We start from the raw sequence: 17637 nt of genomic DNA on the forward strand, positions 1-17637 counted from the left end.
AATAAACAGAGCAGGACTACAACCATCTCTGGCCTGCAGCTATTCTAACTTTATCTGAAAGTTGGAACATTTACGTAAAGTCATTAAATCAGTAAAACACTTACTCTTTAATTACATAGATGAGCTACAGCCGTAGTTAAGATAACCTCCTATGCAATTATTTTACATAATTTAAGTTGGTGAAAGCCTTTATATAGGTATTTGGATTAGTTTCAACCAGACCTACCGCTAGGGTGGTACCATTTCTGTCCAGGAACCTCTTCACAAGTAGATAAGCAAATAAATGTTGAACCAATTGAATAGTTACCCTTTCTGCCAGACAAAGATAGACATACAAATTAAGAAAAATGCCTAAGGTGTTTAGGTCTTGCTGAAGACCTTTGCCTTCACAGAAGGACATGTAATAGTGCTGTCATTACACACAGCCACAAGGAATGCTGTGGGAAGCCCTGTGAGGCTGTGTGGGTACAGGGCGGTGCTGAGGATACCCAAGAAACACATTCTCACCTTCAGGATAAATTCACATTCTATATTAGAGCACTCAAATAATAAAAAAGGCTTTGTGTTTAAGGAAAAAGTCCACAAATATTTATTTAAAAAAAGCACCACACACACACCAGATCATAGCTACATCTTAAACAAGACTTGCTGGTTTGTTTTCAGGAATTAGTTCTGCAATTCCTCTGTACCACATTTTATATTATATGCTTGAGGGGGAATAAGGTGGGGAGGAGTAAAATGGAAGAGGCATTGATTCAAATAAAGAATGTCTCCAGCTTCCAACAGTTAATGAATGCTTCAGTTAGAGATATCAATGGATACAGTCTACTGCTGTTCAAAGTCACGTATCATCAACGTCAGCAGTGCTGTCATTATCACTTGCCACAAGGACCTCTCTATTCTCGTATGTCCAGAACCCATTCAGATCAATTAGAATGCTGGTAACAGTGTCTCCTTGACTGCTATTGATTAAATCCTGAAGGGAGATTTTGTAAGGATCCTTAGGCTTTACCATATCAAAGATTTCATCCTGTGAAAGAAAAAAAAAAAAAAGATGAAATTGGGGGTAAAAAAGGCCCCACACATTAACGAGTAGAATAACAGTGACATTATATACTATATACAGAATGATCTTTGGATAACTAGTGCCATCCTCACCAGTTTACAAAACAAGTCTCTAATAATTTAAGATGCAAAACATAATAGCAGCTACAGATAGGACCAGTGTGCTCAGCTCACAGATCTCAAATAAGAACTTGCTTTTCTGGGGAGGCTTTGGGCTCAAAGCAGCAATATGAAGCTCAGTTCATTTGTGTGAGTTAAGCTTTATAGAAGCTTTCATTCTTTTAGTGCTAGAACTGCTAGATGTTAGTAGGCAGCAGTGAGGAGAATTTTACTGATAGTTGGTTTTAGTCAATTCCACACCCCCCACAGAGGGATGATCCTGAATTATGAAATAGATATACGAAATATCTTTAAGGCAGAGCAGTACATATTAACAGCCAATGCATCTATTAAATATGGAAACAACTAGAACAGCTGAATACCAGATTTTTCTTACTAAGCAACTGCTGAACAGAAAGACATTTTCAAAACTGTAACAAATCAGATTCACCTCTGCTACTCTGCAAGTAAATATGCATCAACCTAGAAACTACAATGTGATGCAAGTTATAAAATCTTTATTCAAATATTTCATGTAGTTCTCTACTGAGGAAAACTAACCTTCACATCCTGAAAAGAAACTGGTTCTTGTCCGTGGATTTTCATTTGTTCCTGAATAGCCTAAAATACAAAAGTTAGAAAAAGTAGTTCAGTATTACACTGACATTGTAGGAAACTGTTTTAAATGCTTCTCCATCTTAAGCTGTATTGCCTTGTGACATAGTATTAACAGCACAGCTCGCAACCAATTCTCTTCCACAGTGGTGAGTTACGACAACCGGTGATACACATCTCTGGGTGCGCAGCTCTCAGTATAACAAGAACCCAGTATCGTTATGACCAGCGTTTGAGCATTCTGCAAACAGGACGTGCAGACCCTTGAATATCACTATTCAATACTCAAGATAGGAATACATTCAAACCAGAAGGTTCAGTTGTCCTACAAAGTGAGGAATACAGACTAGGGAAAGAGAAAAGGGGAAAGACCAGTCAGCAGACAGACAAAGCAGTGTGACTAGTGACTTGCAATTGCTTTGAAAATGGAACCTGTACTGGGATTGATCAAATAACATGCAGGAGATGGTGCATTTGCCTAGTTGAGCATTTGTCTGGGCATTCTCCTGCTTCATGCTCTAAGTAGGCATTTCTGATCTGAAGTAAAATGGTGTTCGCTATTATTAGCTCCGTTAATGCAAGACTACTTAGAGCTACATCACCAAACCTCTGCCTGCAAACAATGACTGTGAGCAAAACCATTTGCTTCACGAGCACAAGCAGCACAGCCCTGCCAGGACAGCTGTATCACTATGGTCCAGATGCAGCCTGGGGCTCTCCAGGCCATGACAGGCATTCACAAACCAGTGTGAACCCACCAGAGGGCCATCAGGATGCTCAGGTAGCCAAAGCAAGCACAGATGGGAAGAGAGGCTTGATAAGATGATTAATTAGCCTGGAGAACAGAAAGCCAAAGTAGAAATCTAGATATTTTAGATAGAAATTAATGTAGAAATCTACATACTAGTTCAGCAACCTAGCAGGTGATTACAGAGATGACACAGCCATGCTCCTCTTGGAGATGGACAGTGCAAGGACAAGAGGAATGGACATTAACTGCAGCAAGAGACATTCTGATTAGAGCAAGACAGGGGAAATGGTTAGGGGAGAGGATATTCTCAGCAAGGTCAAGCACAGGAACAAAATGACCAAAAATGCTAGTCTCCATCATTGGAAATACTCCAAATTTGCCTGAACGAGGCCAGGAACAACTTACCCTCACTATGAAGCCAGACCTGCTCTGAGCAGGTGATCCCAAAAGTTCTGTTCCACCCTAAACTACTCTGATTCCAAAATGCTGAAAGTTTTTTTTTTTGTTTGTTTTTAAAAAGAAAAACAACCTTTCCTTTTTTAAGAAAAGCCTTCAAGATAAGAATTCCTGTTTTTTTTGTTTATAAAATGATATGGTTATTGTCCCTACCAAAGTTTATTGCAATATGCCTACGTATGAACATAAAGAAGGGAGGTAGTAGATGCCTTGGAGTAGGCCTGAACACTTAATGAGTCAAGTGAAGTATGTACCTTGTTCTTCATACTTTGAGCACAGGGAAAAGTATGACATTTATTTTTAAAGTTATAATATGAAGATCCACATACAGAAAACTGAAGCATTTGTCCCTGTGTCTGAATAAATATCACCAAAAGGCAGCCTTGAACATGAACAAAAAGCATCATGCTCTCAACTCAGCCAAAACCAACCACAGCAAAAATGTAGTCCCAGAGCTAAGAACCTACGAACAGAAATACTACTTTACTCTGACATTCCCCTTCCCAAGACACCCAAGTATCAATTAGCAAAAGAACACCACAAACCAGAAAAAGAACCCCACCCCCAAAGCCATAATTCAAAGGGATACTTTACAGTCTTAGGTTAAGTTTAAAATAAACTCAAAAGAAATTATTTCAGACCCATTTGGGGGAAAAAAAGATACAAATACAAAGTATTAAATATATGAGAAGCTTTTTGTATGGGGCACCGTGGATGAAAAACCCCACAGCTGTATGTACAGACCAGCACTGCATTTCAGTATTTACATTTCTTGTACTGTATTTGAAGATTACACTGAAACTAAAAGCATGAGCAATAACCAACTAGAACCATCATAAGAGATTTTTAACACGTAATAATTAGGTAATTTTAAGGACCCTTTTTGAAATCAATAGAAAATATTTGTCCTAAATGAAATCAAAACAGTTAATTTCAACTGCAGATAAAATGATGAAATACCTTTTGAATTCTTTCCAAGTTTTGCGATTTTTTTTTAATGTTTTAAATCTTCTTACAAGTAGTTACTAGCCTCCCAGTGGGTATTGGTAATTCAAAGTGATTCCCTGCAGATCTGCATGCAGAAGCACACAGGCTGTAACACCATAAACACAGAAAATGGCCTACCTGTATAAAGAGACTTACCCTAAAGAAATAATTAAGGGAAAAGACATTCAGGTATCCTTTGTTCTCTATATCAAGCAGTTTGAAAATATATTGCAGAGCTGCAGGCTCCTTTCTGTTTTCTAATGCAAGTACAAAGTCCAGGTAGGTTTTATAGTCCTAAAAGTAGACACAATCACGTTTATTACAATCTTCTTTCTAAATTGATTTTGCAAGCAGGAACATTATAATTGGCAGCTATTTCGTTGTAGGGGATCAGTCTATTTTCTGAAAAAGACGACATGAAATAGAAAATGGCTGCTACCAGCCACGCAAACAGAAAAGTTAGTTTCTAGTGACTGCTGAGGATAGGAGATCCTGCCATTTTAGATGCAAAATAGAATTCCAAGCATAAATCCAAATTAAACAGGCTTCATATACACTTTTAAACAACATTCATTACACCTTTAGGCTGCTGAGTATACCTAATCAGTTAAAAAAGCTGTAATAAGTTGTCATAAGCATAAATTAGAGATATCCAGTAGTAGTAATTCCACTGTTATCCAAGAGTAAACTACATGACCAATTAAAGTACACAATTCTTAGACCAGAGTAGTAGTCTGGCAAACCATGTGGTTAAAGCATTAGAAAGCAAAGATTTGTGCATTTCTTCACTAGTCTTACTTTGTCCACTAGTACTGATTTCTTGCTTTCCTGATTAACATACAGTTGTGACAACCAAGGGTCAAAATCCTACAGTCCTGTGAATGTAATCACCATGTCTACCATAAACACCAGCAGGTTCTGCTTCCAAGCAGAAGGACCTCAGACTGGAGAAATGAGAATCTCACTGATTTAAGAGGGAATGCAAAATCCTGCATCTAGGGAGGGAAAATCCCATGCCCCAGTACAGGCTGTGGGCTAACTAGAGGAAAGCAGCTTTGCACAGGAACAAGTCCAACAAACCAGAGGCAACTAAGAGGTTCTCTCTCCCCTAACCTCTGTGATGCTGTGATTCTATGGATTCTAAGTCATCTGAATGCAGACATTATAAGTAGCGGTGCATTAACTCAAGCTTTCCAAATAAACATAGGGCTCAGGTTTTAACTGTAATTTAGTTAGATTTCACGTTTCACAGCTACGTGAAGTCTACAACAACAACAAGAACCAATGCTATTAGCTAACCTGCACGTTTCATCATGAAGGCAACTTGCAATAGTATGAAATGTCTCTCTAAATAAACAATTAAAAAGCATGGCTAAATCTATACATTTTTTCAACATGCACTTTGTATTATTTAATCTACAAGTGGTAGAGAAGCTCTATACTACGTTATCTGGATTCCCTCACACCACTACTTCTCAAAGCAAGCAACTTGTCTTCCAACCACACTGCAATCATCTTGATGTTAGAAAATTAATTTTCTAACAATCCGCTGCACTGTCATTTCTCTGAACTGTGAGAAAGAAAGATTACATCAGCCCAAGCTTTTTTTTTCCCCAAAGGTACTGTTTATGAGACATTTTCCTTGTTGATAAGAAAAAGCTTTTATCTTGTGAACAGAGTATAAGTATGCAATTACCATTTCTCCATCATAAGTTAAGCATTCCTGAAAAACACGATCCAAAAATATATTGGTTAGAGTCCCTGTTCCGTATCGGGACAGTTCTTCTTTGCTGAGCATGCCATTGTGATCTTTATCGAGGTTTAAGTACTGCCCTAGGGAGGAGACAGGACAAAATATAGTATCCCTATATCACCAACGAACTGTTTCAATGGAGAAAGGAAATGTAGATTAACACTAATCTAATTTTCATTATAAAATTAATGCAGTTAAGTGAGAATCTGTAAGATCCACAATAATATTCACAGAGCAACACAAGTGAGCACAACATGGAGGGGGCACAGACTGGGCCAACAGAGCTCCCATAAGGAGGCACTAACAGTTCCACTATAAATTAACAGCTTAAAAGTAAAGGCTGTTTATACAAAGGTGTCAGACTGACAAGAACATGTTTGAAACAGATCTGCTGTAAATAAAAAAGATCTAAAGTTGATACAAAAGCACGAACAGAACTGTCAAAAAAAGGTTACATAGGGACCTTGTACCTTATGACAGAGGGAGCAGAAAATGACAGAGGATAAAACCAAGGTAAAGAGCAACGTTAGAGAACAGATACTGTAAAGTCAGGAGGATACAACGAAAGGATGGCTAAAGGAGTTGAAAAGACAAGTTATTGGGAGGATTTAAAGAGAAAAAAAATAACAGGAAAAATAACAATAGAAATTTGACTAAGTCATACAAGGTAGATGGGAAAAAAAAAGTGTTCACATATAAAAGGAACCTACCATAAACTCTTAATGCAGAAGGAGCAGAAAACCAATTTGTTTCCTGACTTTCTTTAGAGAGTTCTTCATCCCTTAACTAAGTGAAATATAAAGTTAGAATTCAGAAATAGTAAACTAAAATACAGTAGTATATGTTAATAGATCTTTACCTCCAGTAAGTCATCCAGGAAGCTGCAAGCTAAAATATCCTGTATCTTTATCTTCCCTGCAGCAAGAAAAGGAAAATGCATTTTAACAGTCACCTAGCCAACACATACATTTGGCTGTTCTCATTTACCTGGTTCTCAGCACAAAAAAAAGTCTTTTTTTTTTTTTTTTTTGAAGTACCAAAAAAAAAAAAATAAATTCTTACATCACAGATAATGCAGTCATTTAAATGATAAAAGTAGCTTTTCAAATGATGGAACAAAACTAGTCTGATATTGGTAGGATTTAGGCTGCAACTCCGAAAGCTAGAAAACTAAAAATATAAATATTCAACCCAAAGTGTAACAAAAAAATACAAAGAAAGCATATGCTTAGAATGTTTATTAGAAAAACACTGACTCTGAAGTGATGTGATTATTTTTACATCTTCAGACCTTACAAAAACTTCTGCCAATGAAGCTTTTACCTGTGGGCAGACGCTGCACAAATAGCTGTGCAGAACGACAACATTGTAGTTTCACATACACCCTCTCTACATGCTTGTTATTACCTCTGCTAGAGGGTACTGCCCACACCATGTTGACATCTCCAAGTGGCACAACAAAATTTTGATAACGCATGGTTTGTGACTTAATTCAGTGATGGGGGGGGGGAGGGAAAAATCAAACTCTTCTCTGAGTAAGCTACAGCTGTAACAAGAGAATTAACAGCTGTAATTGCAAACCTCTTCTAGTGAGCTTATATGGTGCGCTCAAGTTTAAACACAAGAGAAGTGCATCACAATAAGCATTCTTGAGCATTTCCTCAGCCTCGTGGATGTTCTGCCCCACAGTTCATAGTTACCTGTTAGTTACTGTGTTTTCTACACATTTTAAATACTTTTAAAATTAGCTACTGCTAATGATGCATTATGATGAAACAATTGTCTTATCTGTTAATTTCGGTATCTCTGTACTACTTCAGCTGATGGATACCTCACTACAACTCATTAGCAGTGCAAGCAGACAACCCAACCCACAGGAAGACTCATGGTCTTCAGGGGAGATGAATATCCAAATACAATATTGCTGAATGGAACCCTGCAAGTACAATTATGTTATTTTGAAGGCACAAGTAGCTTTGGTAGAAACATTTTAAAAGTGAAAATATTCCCATATATTTTGAGTTTGAAAAACACAGACCTACCTGTTCTGAGAGGATCCAGAAAGAAGAAGAACTTTCTAACTGCTGTGCAGACATAAAAAGAATAAAAAGATTTTTCTAAGCCATCCAACTGTGGCAAAGTAGGGATGAGTTCCAAAATGTAGTTTTCTAAATCCTGCAGAATTAAGAAAGAAAAGAGCACACACACAGAAGCTTTAAACACTACTATTGTTTAAAGCATATTCGTTTGCTACACTCCACCCTAACTGTCACATACACTTAATTAAAAATACAACCCAGAAACAACGCAGGAAAGAACATAAATGCAGGCAGAAGAGCTAGTATCAGTGCACAAGAAATCCTAGGTCAGATGCGTAACATGTACATGTGGTGCAATGACTGAAATGGTCTGCAAATAAAGCAGAAGGTTAAAAATTAGATCTCACCACCGGATTTCTAGTATACAGATTGATATTTATCTTAACAAGTGTGCCCTCCCCAAATCTAGATTATTACGTTCTTTTGATGCTCTATCACATGAGTTACATTAACCAAGAATGTACTTACTGATTCTCTGAGGTAACCCTGTCCTGCCACGTCATATAAACTGAGACCAATTCTTGTCTGATGAAGCCACACTGCAAAACAGAAAAAAGAATTTAGTGTAAAAACCTGGAGAGTTTTTTTTTGAAGCCTCACCAGAATTTGAAGTTATTAATGCAGAACTGTTAGATATTAATGTCTATATTTCCTGTTTTTCAGAGATTTAAGCAGGTAGGTACCAACCCTGCTGAGAAAGCCTAGTTCGGTCTCCAAACCGCTAGGAGTCACTAGTGATGTGTTGTATGCTGTGGCCAAGACTGCCCTGTAATAACCAGCTGTGAGTAATGGCTGAGCAGGTACATTTCATCTGGTATGTTGAATCACATGGATTTGTTCTCACTGAACTACTCCTACAGCATTAAAAACAGCTGTACAACATGGCATACAGGTTGCTTGTTAGATTGCTGCAGCCCCTCACGCAGCATGAGACATTGCAGCTACACCCAACCGTCCCAACCTCACTTCTGAGTTCCAACAGTAGAATTAAAATAGCACAAGCATCTATTTGAGATCCAGTGCATCAATCAGATAAATTACAGGACAATGTGCTTAATTGCAGAAATACCCAGAGCCGCAGGAGTTAAGTCAGGAAACCTTTAAGGTCACAACTTGAAGAGCAGCATTTTCCAGTTGCACTGCCATTGTTAAAGCACAGTAATGGAGATGGACCACAGATCAGACAGAAAACTTATCCACACACTCTGCTAAATCTAACTTGCATTTTATGAAGCAGCAGTTTACGAGCTCCTCTTACAAAGCATGACCCGTACTTCATACCAACATTCTTCTCTTCAGGGTTAAGTGCTTGGCAAAGTGGACCAAGTACCACTCAGAGATGCCAGAGGTTGGCTGGCTGAAGCTTACAGGTAAGCGCATCACACTCCCCGAAGTGATTCAAGACACTTGTACCAGGCTTGACTTCTGCAACAAAGCCAACAAACTCAACCACTGTTTCTCCTGAAGGATTGTTTCTGGAGTTAGACAGTGCTTTGGGAAATGCTTCACTATTATTCAGTCATTAACTTTGCTGTTAATTAACAGTAAAGTAATTCAGTCATTAACTTTGCAGCCTAGCTGCACAGCCCCTGTCAGAACCAGGTGGGCTGTGGGACTGCACTGCTCCAAGGCAGCTGTGGGGTAACTTCCCTCATCTGTTGCTTCTCCCTACCCTGTCTTTTCACTGCCATGCCTGAGGATCCTTAGCAGTAAGGATAGAAACAACTAATTCCAATCTACAGTATTAACTAGAAGCTCCTAAAAGAAAGAAAGAAAAAAGATTTAAATTCAAGACCTAGCCTGGTCTTTAAAGCTCATAAGAAATGCTGTCCAACAGACTGCATAATGATCTCAGCTACTGCACAGATGTGCTACTGGGCTGATTTTGTTGCAGAATTACAGCGCTGAAAGTAAGCAGAAAGAAGGATCTTTGTGGAACTGTCCCAGGAGGGGCAAACACTGCGATGGGACTTGTGTTGGACAGGGACTGACAACGCAATCATATTGAGATGGGACACATTGAAAGGCAGAAAGCTTCCTGTGTCTAAGTGTTTGTATTTTGTTGGTGGTGGCTTTGTTTCTTTTTTGTTTTGTTTTACAGGGTGGGAGGCAGGTATTAAGTCTTGTGTGTTTATGGCAAACTCTGTGAAACAACTGAAATGGAGAGCCATGGATCTGTTCTGTCTTTTCCTGTAGGCCTTCTTGAAAAGTGCACCATTTCCCGACTTCACAGAAAGTCTTTCTGTCCTGTAGCTTTTGTTTGCTATTTGCTGTCAACAGAAGCACTACTCCCTTCTTTCTTACTTTGCACTTCTGCTTACTAGATTTCCTGCTTAACACATTTCTCATTCTTTGCACCTCATGAATTTAAGTTAAACAAGCTTAGCTGGTCTAGAGAACGCCATTCTTCCCTCCTGAAGGCTCTACCAGACCCAAGAAAGCACATTGGATGAGGCAACGTTTCCTTTGTGCTACCCAGTCTCATCTTGTTAACAAGATCTAATATAGACTAAATACGTATAAAATTCATATTTATTTTTTTTTTCAGCACCAAAAGGCTACTTATAATCCAAAATAGCTGATGATATAGCAAGGCTATATTGACATGGACAAGAACACATTTACATATTGGACAAGCACAGTCAGAAGACACAGCTAACACTCTGTAGAAGGGAAAACAGCTGGTAGACAAAGCTGTCTGCTAGACAGTCTCATCCCGGAGGTTACATCACACTGGCCACATAAGTTCATTGTTTTATTCTTCTCAATACTGCCCAAATAAAGGAAATTAGATTGATAATATATACAATAAACAGACTGGTGATCTTGCTGGCTGGTGGACTTCAAAGGTATAGTGAGCTTTCACCTCCCAGTAACAACTCCTCAAACCTCCATGAGAACAGCATTAGCAATCAAGAGGTAGACTTCACTGTTTTTGGGAAGACAGCAAGCAATTAATAGAGCTTAAAATAGCATTGAAAATAAAACAGCTTCTCACCAAAAAAGAGGAAACATCAACTAACCTTTTCTCATGACATAATTGAAAAACTGCATGATGGATATCCTCCCGTAAGGATCATTATGGAGCAATTTAGCAAAGATCTTGGCTGTGAAGAACTGCCTGTAGAACACAAACACAAAGCTATATCTGTGCATCTAATTACACTGTACTGATAGATGCAGTTCCATACCCAAAACTCATACACTTTAAAGACTTTTAACAACACAGAACATGTTCTGTGTCTTCAAATACATTGAATTACTATGCTACAGCCAACAAGTGTAGAGTGCATTCATAGCAGGTACACACTTAGTTGGGAACCTCCCAAGTAACAATGGTAAACTCAATAAAAAGCAGCAGCTTTCACTGCTCATACATGTGATACTCTTCAATGTGAGAATTTAAAGAGTTTTTCTCCAATTTAATTTCTCTTTAGTGCAATATATTTGGTAGCTCCCGACCTTCTACAGCATACATGTAACCATAATAAAAGGAACTGCTGGTACTGCCATCTGCTTCTGCATAAAACTCAGTCACACAGTCACAGAGCTACACACACAACACAGCTGTGTATGACACTAATCTCCCATAGGAACATAAAGCAATATTCATTTCATGACATACACAAATTTGGTAGGAAAGGTTTCATCAAAAGATCTTACAGAATGCTAGGCAGTATTTCTAGACATGATTTCCTCTCCAAGTAGGAAATGAGCAGTTTATTGTCCACACTAACATCATAAACATACAATAAGAATTTCTTCAAAAGAACACTGTATTCTCTTTTGCAAAGAACTCTATCAAAAGAGACTGCAGAGATGCAGGCAATACACCTTTGCAAGGATGTAAAGCATTATGCTCAGCAATAACCTCATGAATGTTATTTCTCTCACCATTAAACTGTCTCTATTTATTTGAGCAGTTAAAAGTTACAGCACCATTTAAACTTGGCCACAGTAAGCATATACAAGAGAAGAAAGCCTTACTTGCATTTAGGTCCAGCCTTTTCACCGACTTTCAAGAAGTTCTCATAATTGATCATTGCTTCTTCCCCAATCATTGGTGATGTCTGATGTTTGTCCAATAGAAACCAGAGATTCTTGAAAGGCATTTATATATTTGGTTAAGTAAACATCACTCTGTATACATCAATGTGCATAAGACAGAGCATCTAAGAAGTGCAGCGAAAACGCATTTTTACTGCAAGGCTATCTCAGGTAATTGGTACACATCACTTCAGCCAGGAAAGCAAGCAAGCAGTATTTCCACTGCTCTAAACTGGCATTACACACACACCCAACTAGGATACACTCAGCTGTCTTTGGAGTCTCTCAGTGATACGTAAACACTTATTACTTCTGGGCCCACTAGGAAATTGACAGAATATGCTGGAGAACTGGAAGCCATTGATTTAATCCTCATGTACAGCATGAGGAAGTCTTACCAGCCAAAGACTTTTCAGCACTTTAGTTTTATCTAGGACTTCACAATAAGCCAATGTGCCCAAATACAAACCACCTTACCAGCCACACAAGATTCTGTGGACTGATGCTCAAACTGTGCAGAGGAAGGAAGTTTGTCAGAAGTCATTACAAGACGTACAGAAAATATGTTCTTACCTGCAGCTCTTCATTATCCAACAGCTCTCTGCTTTTTCTTTGCAGGAAGACAGCTCTAGATTCTTCTCTTAATTTCTGAAGCAAGACTTCATCTTCAGCTGGCAGCTAGAAGCATTGTGATGTTTCAATTTTCTGTACAGTGATACCATTCAAAAACTACACAGCTAGTGAGTACTCTCAGGTAACCCTGACTCACACCCTCAGAGGAAGCTGTTTACTCAACAGAAAATACCATACTATCAACCAGAATGCTGTGTGGTACCTGCTTCTTCTACAGGTGTACTTTACATTTGCATACTGTCTCAAATTATTTCATTACTGAAATACTTATTTAAAGCGGGACGTTGACATGAAAGAGACAGGGAGACCTACCACATACCTGGTAACTCACCTGAGAAGCATTTTCCCACTGGTGCAAGATAGGCTACACGAGACATTTACTAGTGTGTTTTTAGCCAGGAGAGAGCAGCACTTTCTGTTTCATGGTAGGCCTGACTCTCACATGCATACATGTCTATGAGGTGTGTTTTGGTCAGCAAAACAGATGGGAGAATGCTTTGTATGAAAATTCTACCAACATCTGCACACAAAACTGTACCATTACTATCAGAACTTGGATGTTTGCATGTATAGTCAGCAACTGAAACTTAAGTACTTGAGAACTTTATTGACAGTAACCAACGATCCTATGGAATATGGGACAATGGAAGGTGAGACAGCAGAGAACAGTCAAGCTGATAAATGTCAGCACTGTGAAGGTGTCAAACTTCTGTTCTCATAGTCCTACAAAGCTATCTGATGTATGCCACAGTTAAGTTGCCTGACCAAGCATTTCTGGCAGATGCAAGCAAGAGCCTCATCTGCAGTCTGCAGGACTAAGGACCCATCCTTTTCACAAAGTAGCAGCCTATGGTGTCTGAACAGAAACAGGAAGATGCTTGTTTATAACACCTGTGTGCCAAAACTTAGTTAAAAGGGACATACCTCTGAAAGAGAAGCAGGACTTGTTACCTTTTGGAAACCCCCAAGCCTACTGCCTGAGCACCAAACTATTCCATGGCCTTTCACAAGATGCTTGGTAGTTATTTGAAACTGCTGAAGTTCTTAAGCATACAGAGACAGAAAATCCACACCTTTCAGATCTCAAGATATTTCAGCTTCTGTGGTTGAAACACCTCTCTGAATAAGCACAAGTACCTTACAACTCCACGTAACTTCTCGTTCAGCTGCGCGCCCCACTCACCCTGTAGTAGAAGCGGGGGATGTTGCTGTAGGAGGGGTTGCCGCCGGCCCCCCCGCCCTTCCACTGCCCGTAGTACTGCGTGAACAGCTCCATCTCCTCCTCCTTCAGCTCCTGCTCGCTCCTGGCGGCTGCGCGACACAGACAGCAGGGCCCGCGCTGGGCTGCGCAGCTCCGGCCAGCCTCAGCGGGGAGCCAGGGCCAGGAGGATGAGGATGAAGATGAAGACGAGCCCCCCCCCCCCCCCACCCCGCGCCCCCCCACTCACGGAGGCGGCGGGCGGCCAGGCGGCCCCTCAGGCTCCGCGCCCAGTCCATGGCTCTTCACACGCCGCGCATGCGCCCTGCGCCTACCCGACGCGCCGGGCGCTCCGGGCGCCGCGCCCTCACCTGACATGGCGGAACGGGACACTGCCGGCGTGCGCGGTTATAAAGCGCCACGGATCACACGTGGTACCCTCCGCGGGATGTGATTGGCTGTGAGCCCGGCAGGCGCGCCCAGTTATACTTCCGGGTGAGAGGGGCAGTGGGTGCCCTGTCCGCCGCGCGGCCGCCTCCGCTCCACGCTGCGGGCGGGCAGCGGGCCCGCAGCGAGCCTCCCGCGGCACCGAGGCGCCCGCGGCCGCCGCGCACCGAGCGAGGTGAGCGAGCCCCGCAGGGTGAGAGCGGAACGCGCGCAGCAGCCGCGCTCCTTAACGCTCCGGCGCGGTAACGCGGGGAAAAGTGGGGGAAGACTACACTTCCCAGCAGGCAGCGCGCCGCCGCCGTGCCGCGTGGCACGCTGGGAGTTGTAGTTCAGCCGGGGGGGAGGCCGGTTTATGGCAGCGAGGGGGCTGTGCTGGCTCCTGGGGGACTCCCGGGCTGCCCTGGGTGAAGGCAGGAGGAGCTGATGAACCTTTCCCCTGCAGGCTGCCTGCCCTCGGCTTCTCTCCGCTCCGTGAGCTGATGGCGAGATACCGCCCGTGATGGCGCTCTTCTCTCAAGCCAGTCACCAGGGGGTGCAGGGGTTGCTGTGGAAGTGCCGTGTGTTCTGGCCCGTTTCGAGATGTCAACAGCTGTTTGCTGCCTCTTTCGGCATCCCCAGTTGGGAAAAAGTTAGTGGTGTCAGTTCTGTGACCTCCTCCACCACGGCTTTACCGGCAGATCCCAAAGGAGCTGATGCCTTTCCTGCCAAGAAAAGGTCTGAAGTTGTTTATGAAGAAGAAAAAGGATGGGATGAGGAGACTAAAGAAACACCTGAAGAGAAACTCCGCCTCTCTTCCTCTGCAGGAGCCTCCAAGAAACGAATAAGTCCCATTGCATTAAGGCATAAGTTTGCTAACGTACAGCCTCCAGAAAAACCTTTGCAGACTGAGGAATGGAATAGACTGAGGGAAAGCTTTCAGGCACCTGAAATATTCGAAGAAGTGATGTTTAACAGTATGATCAGGTACAACAGCTCCATCGATGTGGCAAAGTCCTTGCTGACTCACATGGCAAAAAGTAATGGTGACATTGGATACAACTTGTTGGTCAAATATCTGGCATTGTGTGTCCAGCAAGGGAAGACTTCAGAAATTTGTGACGTTTATGATATATTGAAAATGAGATTTAAGACTTTAGAAAGTGGGGCTTACAATCTTATTGTCAGGGGGCTGAGTAATTCAGATCAATGGAGAAAGGCATTGACTCTCTTGGAAGACATAAAAAAGGCTATGATTCCTTCACGAGCAAACTATGAGTCCTGTATCAAAGCAGCCTGCCGTCACCAAGAAATGACCCTCGCATGCGAACTTTACCATGAAATGTTGACTAAAGACTTGGTGCCAACGCTGGATATCCTGCAGACCTTTTTTGACTACAGCAGGGGTATGAAAGATCCTGAATTACAAAAAGAGCTGTTTGGTATCCTCTTATATTTCAGAGAGAACCAAATATATCCTCACAAAACACTTATGCGGAGTATAAAGCTGTGGTTTGAAAGGTAAATAATGTTCCAATAACAAGCTCCAGTTCATGAAGGTGGGATTCTGATTATTCCACACATCAAATCTAATAAGATCCCTTAACATACTGTTTGTGCTGATGGCTGAAAATAAATAAGCACTTGACACAGAGTTCCCAAACAGAAATAGAATCTGCCAACTTCTAGCACCATTAGCATCGCAAAAACAATGCAGATTGGGAAGCAACTTTTGCTGACAGAGGAAACTGATGGTACAGTAAGCACAGAAGTGAGGTCTGTGAGTGTAACTGAATAGGTGTTCTTTTAAATAATGTTTGTTTGTTTTTCTGAAGAACAGGTTAGCCCTGGCTTTTGCTAGTGAATAAAGCCAGATCCAATACAGAGATCTGAGTATACAACAAAGAATCATGCTATTTTTGGCTGCCTATTGTCTTTGTAAAAAAACCAACAACAACAACAAAACATTAATGAACCTCTGTGTATCATTGTGTGCAATAGTAAAGGAGGGGAGAAATGGATGACTATCCCAAAGCCCATGGCATGTGTAATTGTGCAGATAATAAATGCAGTGGCAAAGGGAGAGAAGTCTGCCATTTCGTGTTGTCACGTGTATTATTCTGGTTTGGGTCTTGTGGGCAAAAAGGACTTTACGTGAGTGTGGTGGCACCACTAGTAGCGCTGATGATGTAGTGAAAAAGTCTCAGTACAGGATTTTGGGATAAGCACCATTACTCGTGGAGTAGCTTTCTGAATCTCTCAGGATGACATGCACAGAATTCTTGAGTCCTGCTTTCCCATCTGCTTTCGGAAATGCTTTATGAATGTGTCAGGCAGCAGCTTGAAATTGACGGTGCAATCTGGTTCTTTATACAGTTCTTAATATTTGGTTACAAAGTAAACTGGAGAGATCAGTGCTAGTTCTCTGCATGTTGTTAAACGCTGATTCATTACATAATACTTTTGGACATTGCTAAATTACACATGAATCTTTGTACAATTTCTTTGCAGGGCTGATTGGTCTATTTTATTTCTAAACATTGACCAAAATAGAATTGTTCTTTATCTGTAATTTAGGTATTGTTAAATAAGAATCTAATACTGTCATCTATCTTTCCCTATGTACATTAGTATACCGGGAGAGAACTGGAGAGGACACCTGACCAACATCACCAACAGGTAAATGCAACATTTTATTTAAAAGGGAGTTGTTGTCCTTTGATAAATCTTGAGCTTTTCTTCCCTAGCTATAAAAACAGTGGTGTTTTTTTTCTATATCTTTGTATAAGAAAATATTTTAATCTTTGAGAATATGAATTTTCATTGTGTATGGATGACTTCCCAGACTCCAATTTTCAAATCATTCTTGTGCATGAAACAAGACCGAAGAGGTAGAGTTGAAAAGGAGTTATGCTGAGCATAGTTGAGACAAAAAAAATCAAAAACAAATAAAGAAAAACACAGAGAAAAATAATTTTCAAAAATGCTATTTTACAGCATTGCTTATTTGTTTAATGTTTTAATTAAAGACTAACTTCTTGGTTGGCTTTACAATACTGTGGTTTAACAGGGTTTTTAGTAGAGCAGCTTTGGGGTATAAATTGATGTCACCTCGAAAGCTCTCTGTTACTATTCATACCTTGCAGTAATTTGTACAGATGCAAGGGTTCTCCCTTCCCACCTGATTTGAGTGAGGACACAATAAATGATTCTTGCATTGGTTTTCCATAGAGTTATCTTGGATGCATGTTTATCACAGCACAGTTTTCTTAACATCTGTAGATTCCTATTGTAAAGGTTCCACTCTATATGAAACCTAATTCTGTGTTTTTGTAGCAATTTGGAAACTACAAATGTATTAATTATAAGAATGTTTCCAATAGATTAAGCCTTTTTGGTGATTCACAGTAGTACACTAGGTGGTGGTTGCTAATAATGCACTGCTACGCAAGCAAAAGCACACACAGAGACTGCTGCTTTTGAAGCCCATGAAAGAATGGTGAAACTCCTG

General features: G+C 40.6%; 2 protein-coding genes across 3 annotated transcripts in view; one reads left to right on the forward strand and one right to left on the reverse strand.

Annotated features, from left to right (window-relative positions):
• Positions 1-246: 246 nt before the first annotated feature.
• PPP2R3C (protein phosphatase 2 regulatory subunit B''gamma) lies at positions 247-14055 on the reverse strand. Of its 2 annotated transcripts, XM_082760471.1 has the most exons (13): positions 13954-14055; positions 13689-13816; positions 12446-12550; positions 11813-11925; positions 10849-10946; positions 8294-8364; positions 7769-7901; positions 6586-6641; positions 6437-6512; positions 5670-5806; positions 4130-4267; positions 1726-1785; positions 247-1030 (listed from the first exon to the last, which is right to left on the reverse strand). In XM_082760471.1, exons 1-13 carry the CDS (start codon positions 14000-14002, stop codon positions 842-844), a joined length of 1353 nt encoding a protein of 450 aa, XP_082616597.1. In that variant the 5' UTR covers positions 14003-14055; the 3' UTR covers positions 247-841. The 2 variants fall into 2 exon arrangements, with proteins under 2 accessions (XP_082616597.1, XP_082616598.1); XM_082760472.1 differs by lacking the exon at positions 13689-13816 and having other exon boundaries at positions 13954-14031.
• Positions 14056-14216: 161 nt separating this feature from the next.
• Positions 14217-17637, forward strand: part of PRORP (protein only RNase P catalytic subunit) — a 45623-nt gene continuing 42202 nt past the window's right edge. Inside the window, exons 1-3 of the mRNA XM_082760665.1 lie at positions 14217-14325; positions 14593-15647; positions 16758-16805. Coding sequence (XP_082616791.1) covers positions 14650-15647; positions 16758-16805 — 1046 coding nt within the window. The 5' untranslated portion in view covers positions 14217-14325; positions 14593-14649. The remainder of the gene's footprint in view (positions 14326-14592; positions 15648-16757; positions 16806-17637) is intronic.

This window comes from Aythya marila (genome assembly GCF_965140915.1).
Source record: "Aythya marila genome assembly, chromosome: 5".
NCBI classification, from domain to species: Eukaryota; Metazoa; Chordata; class Aves; order Anseriformes; family Anatidae; genus Aythya; species Aythya marila.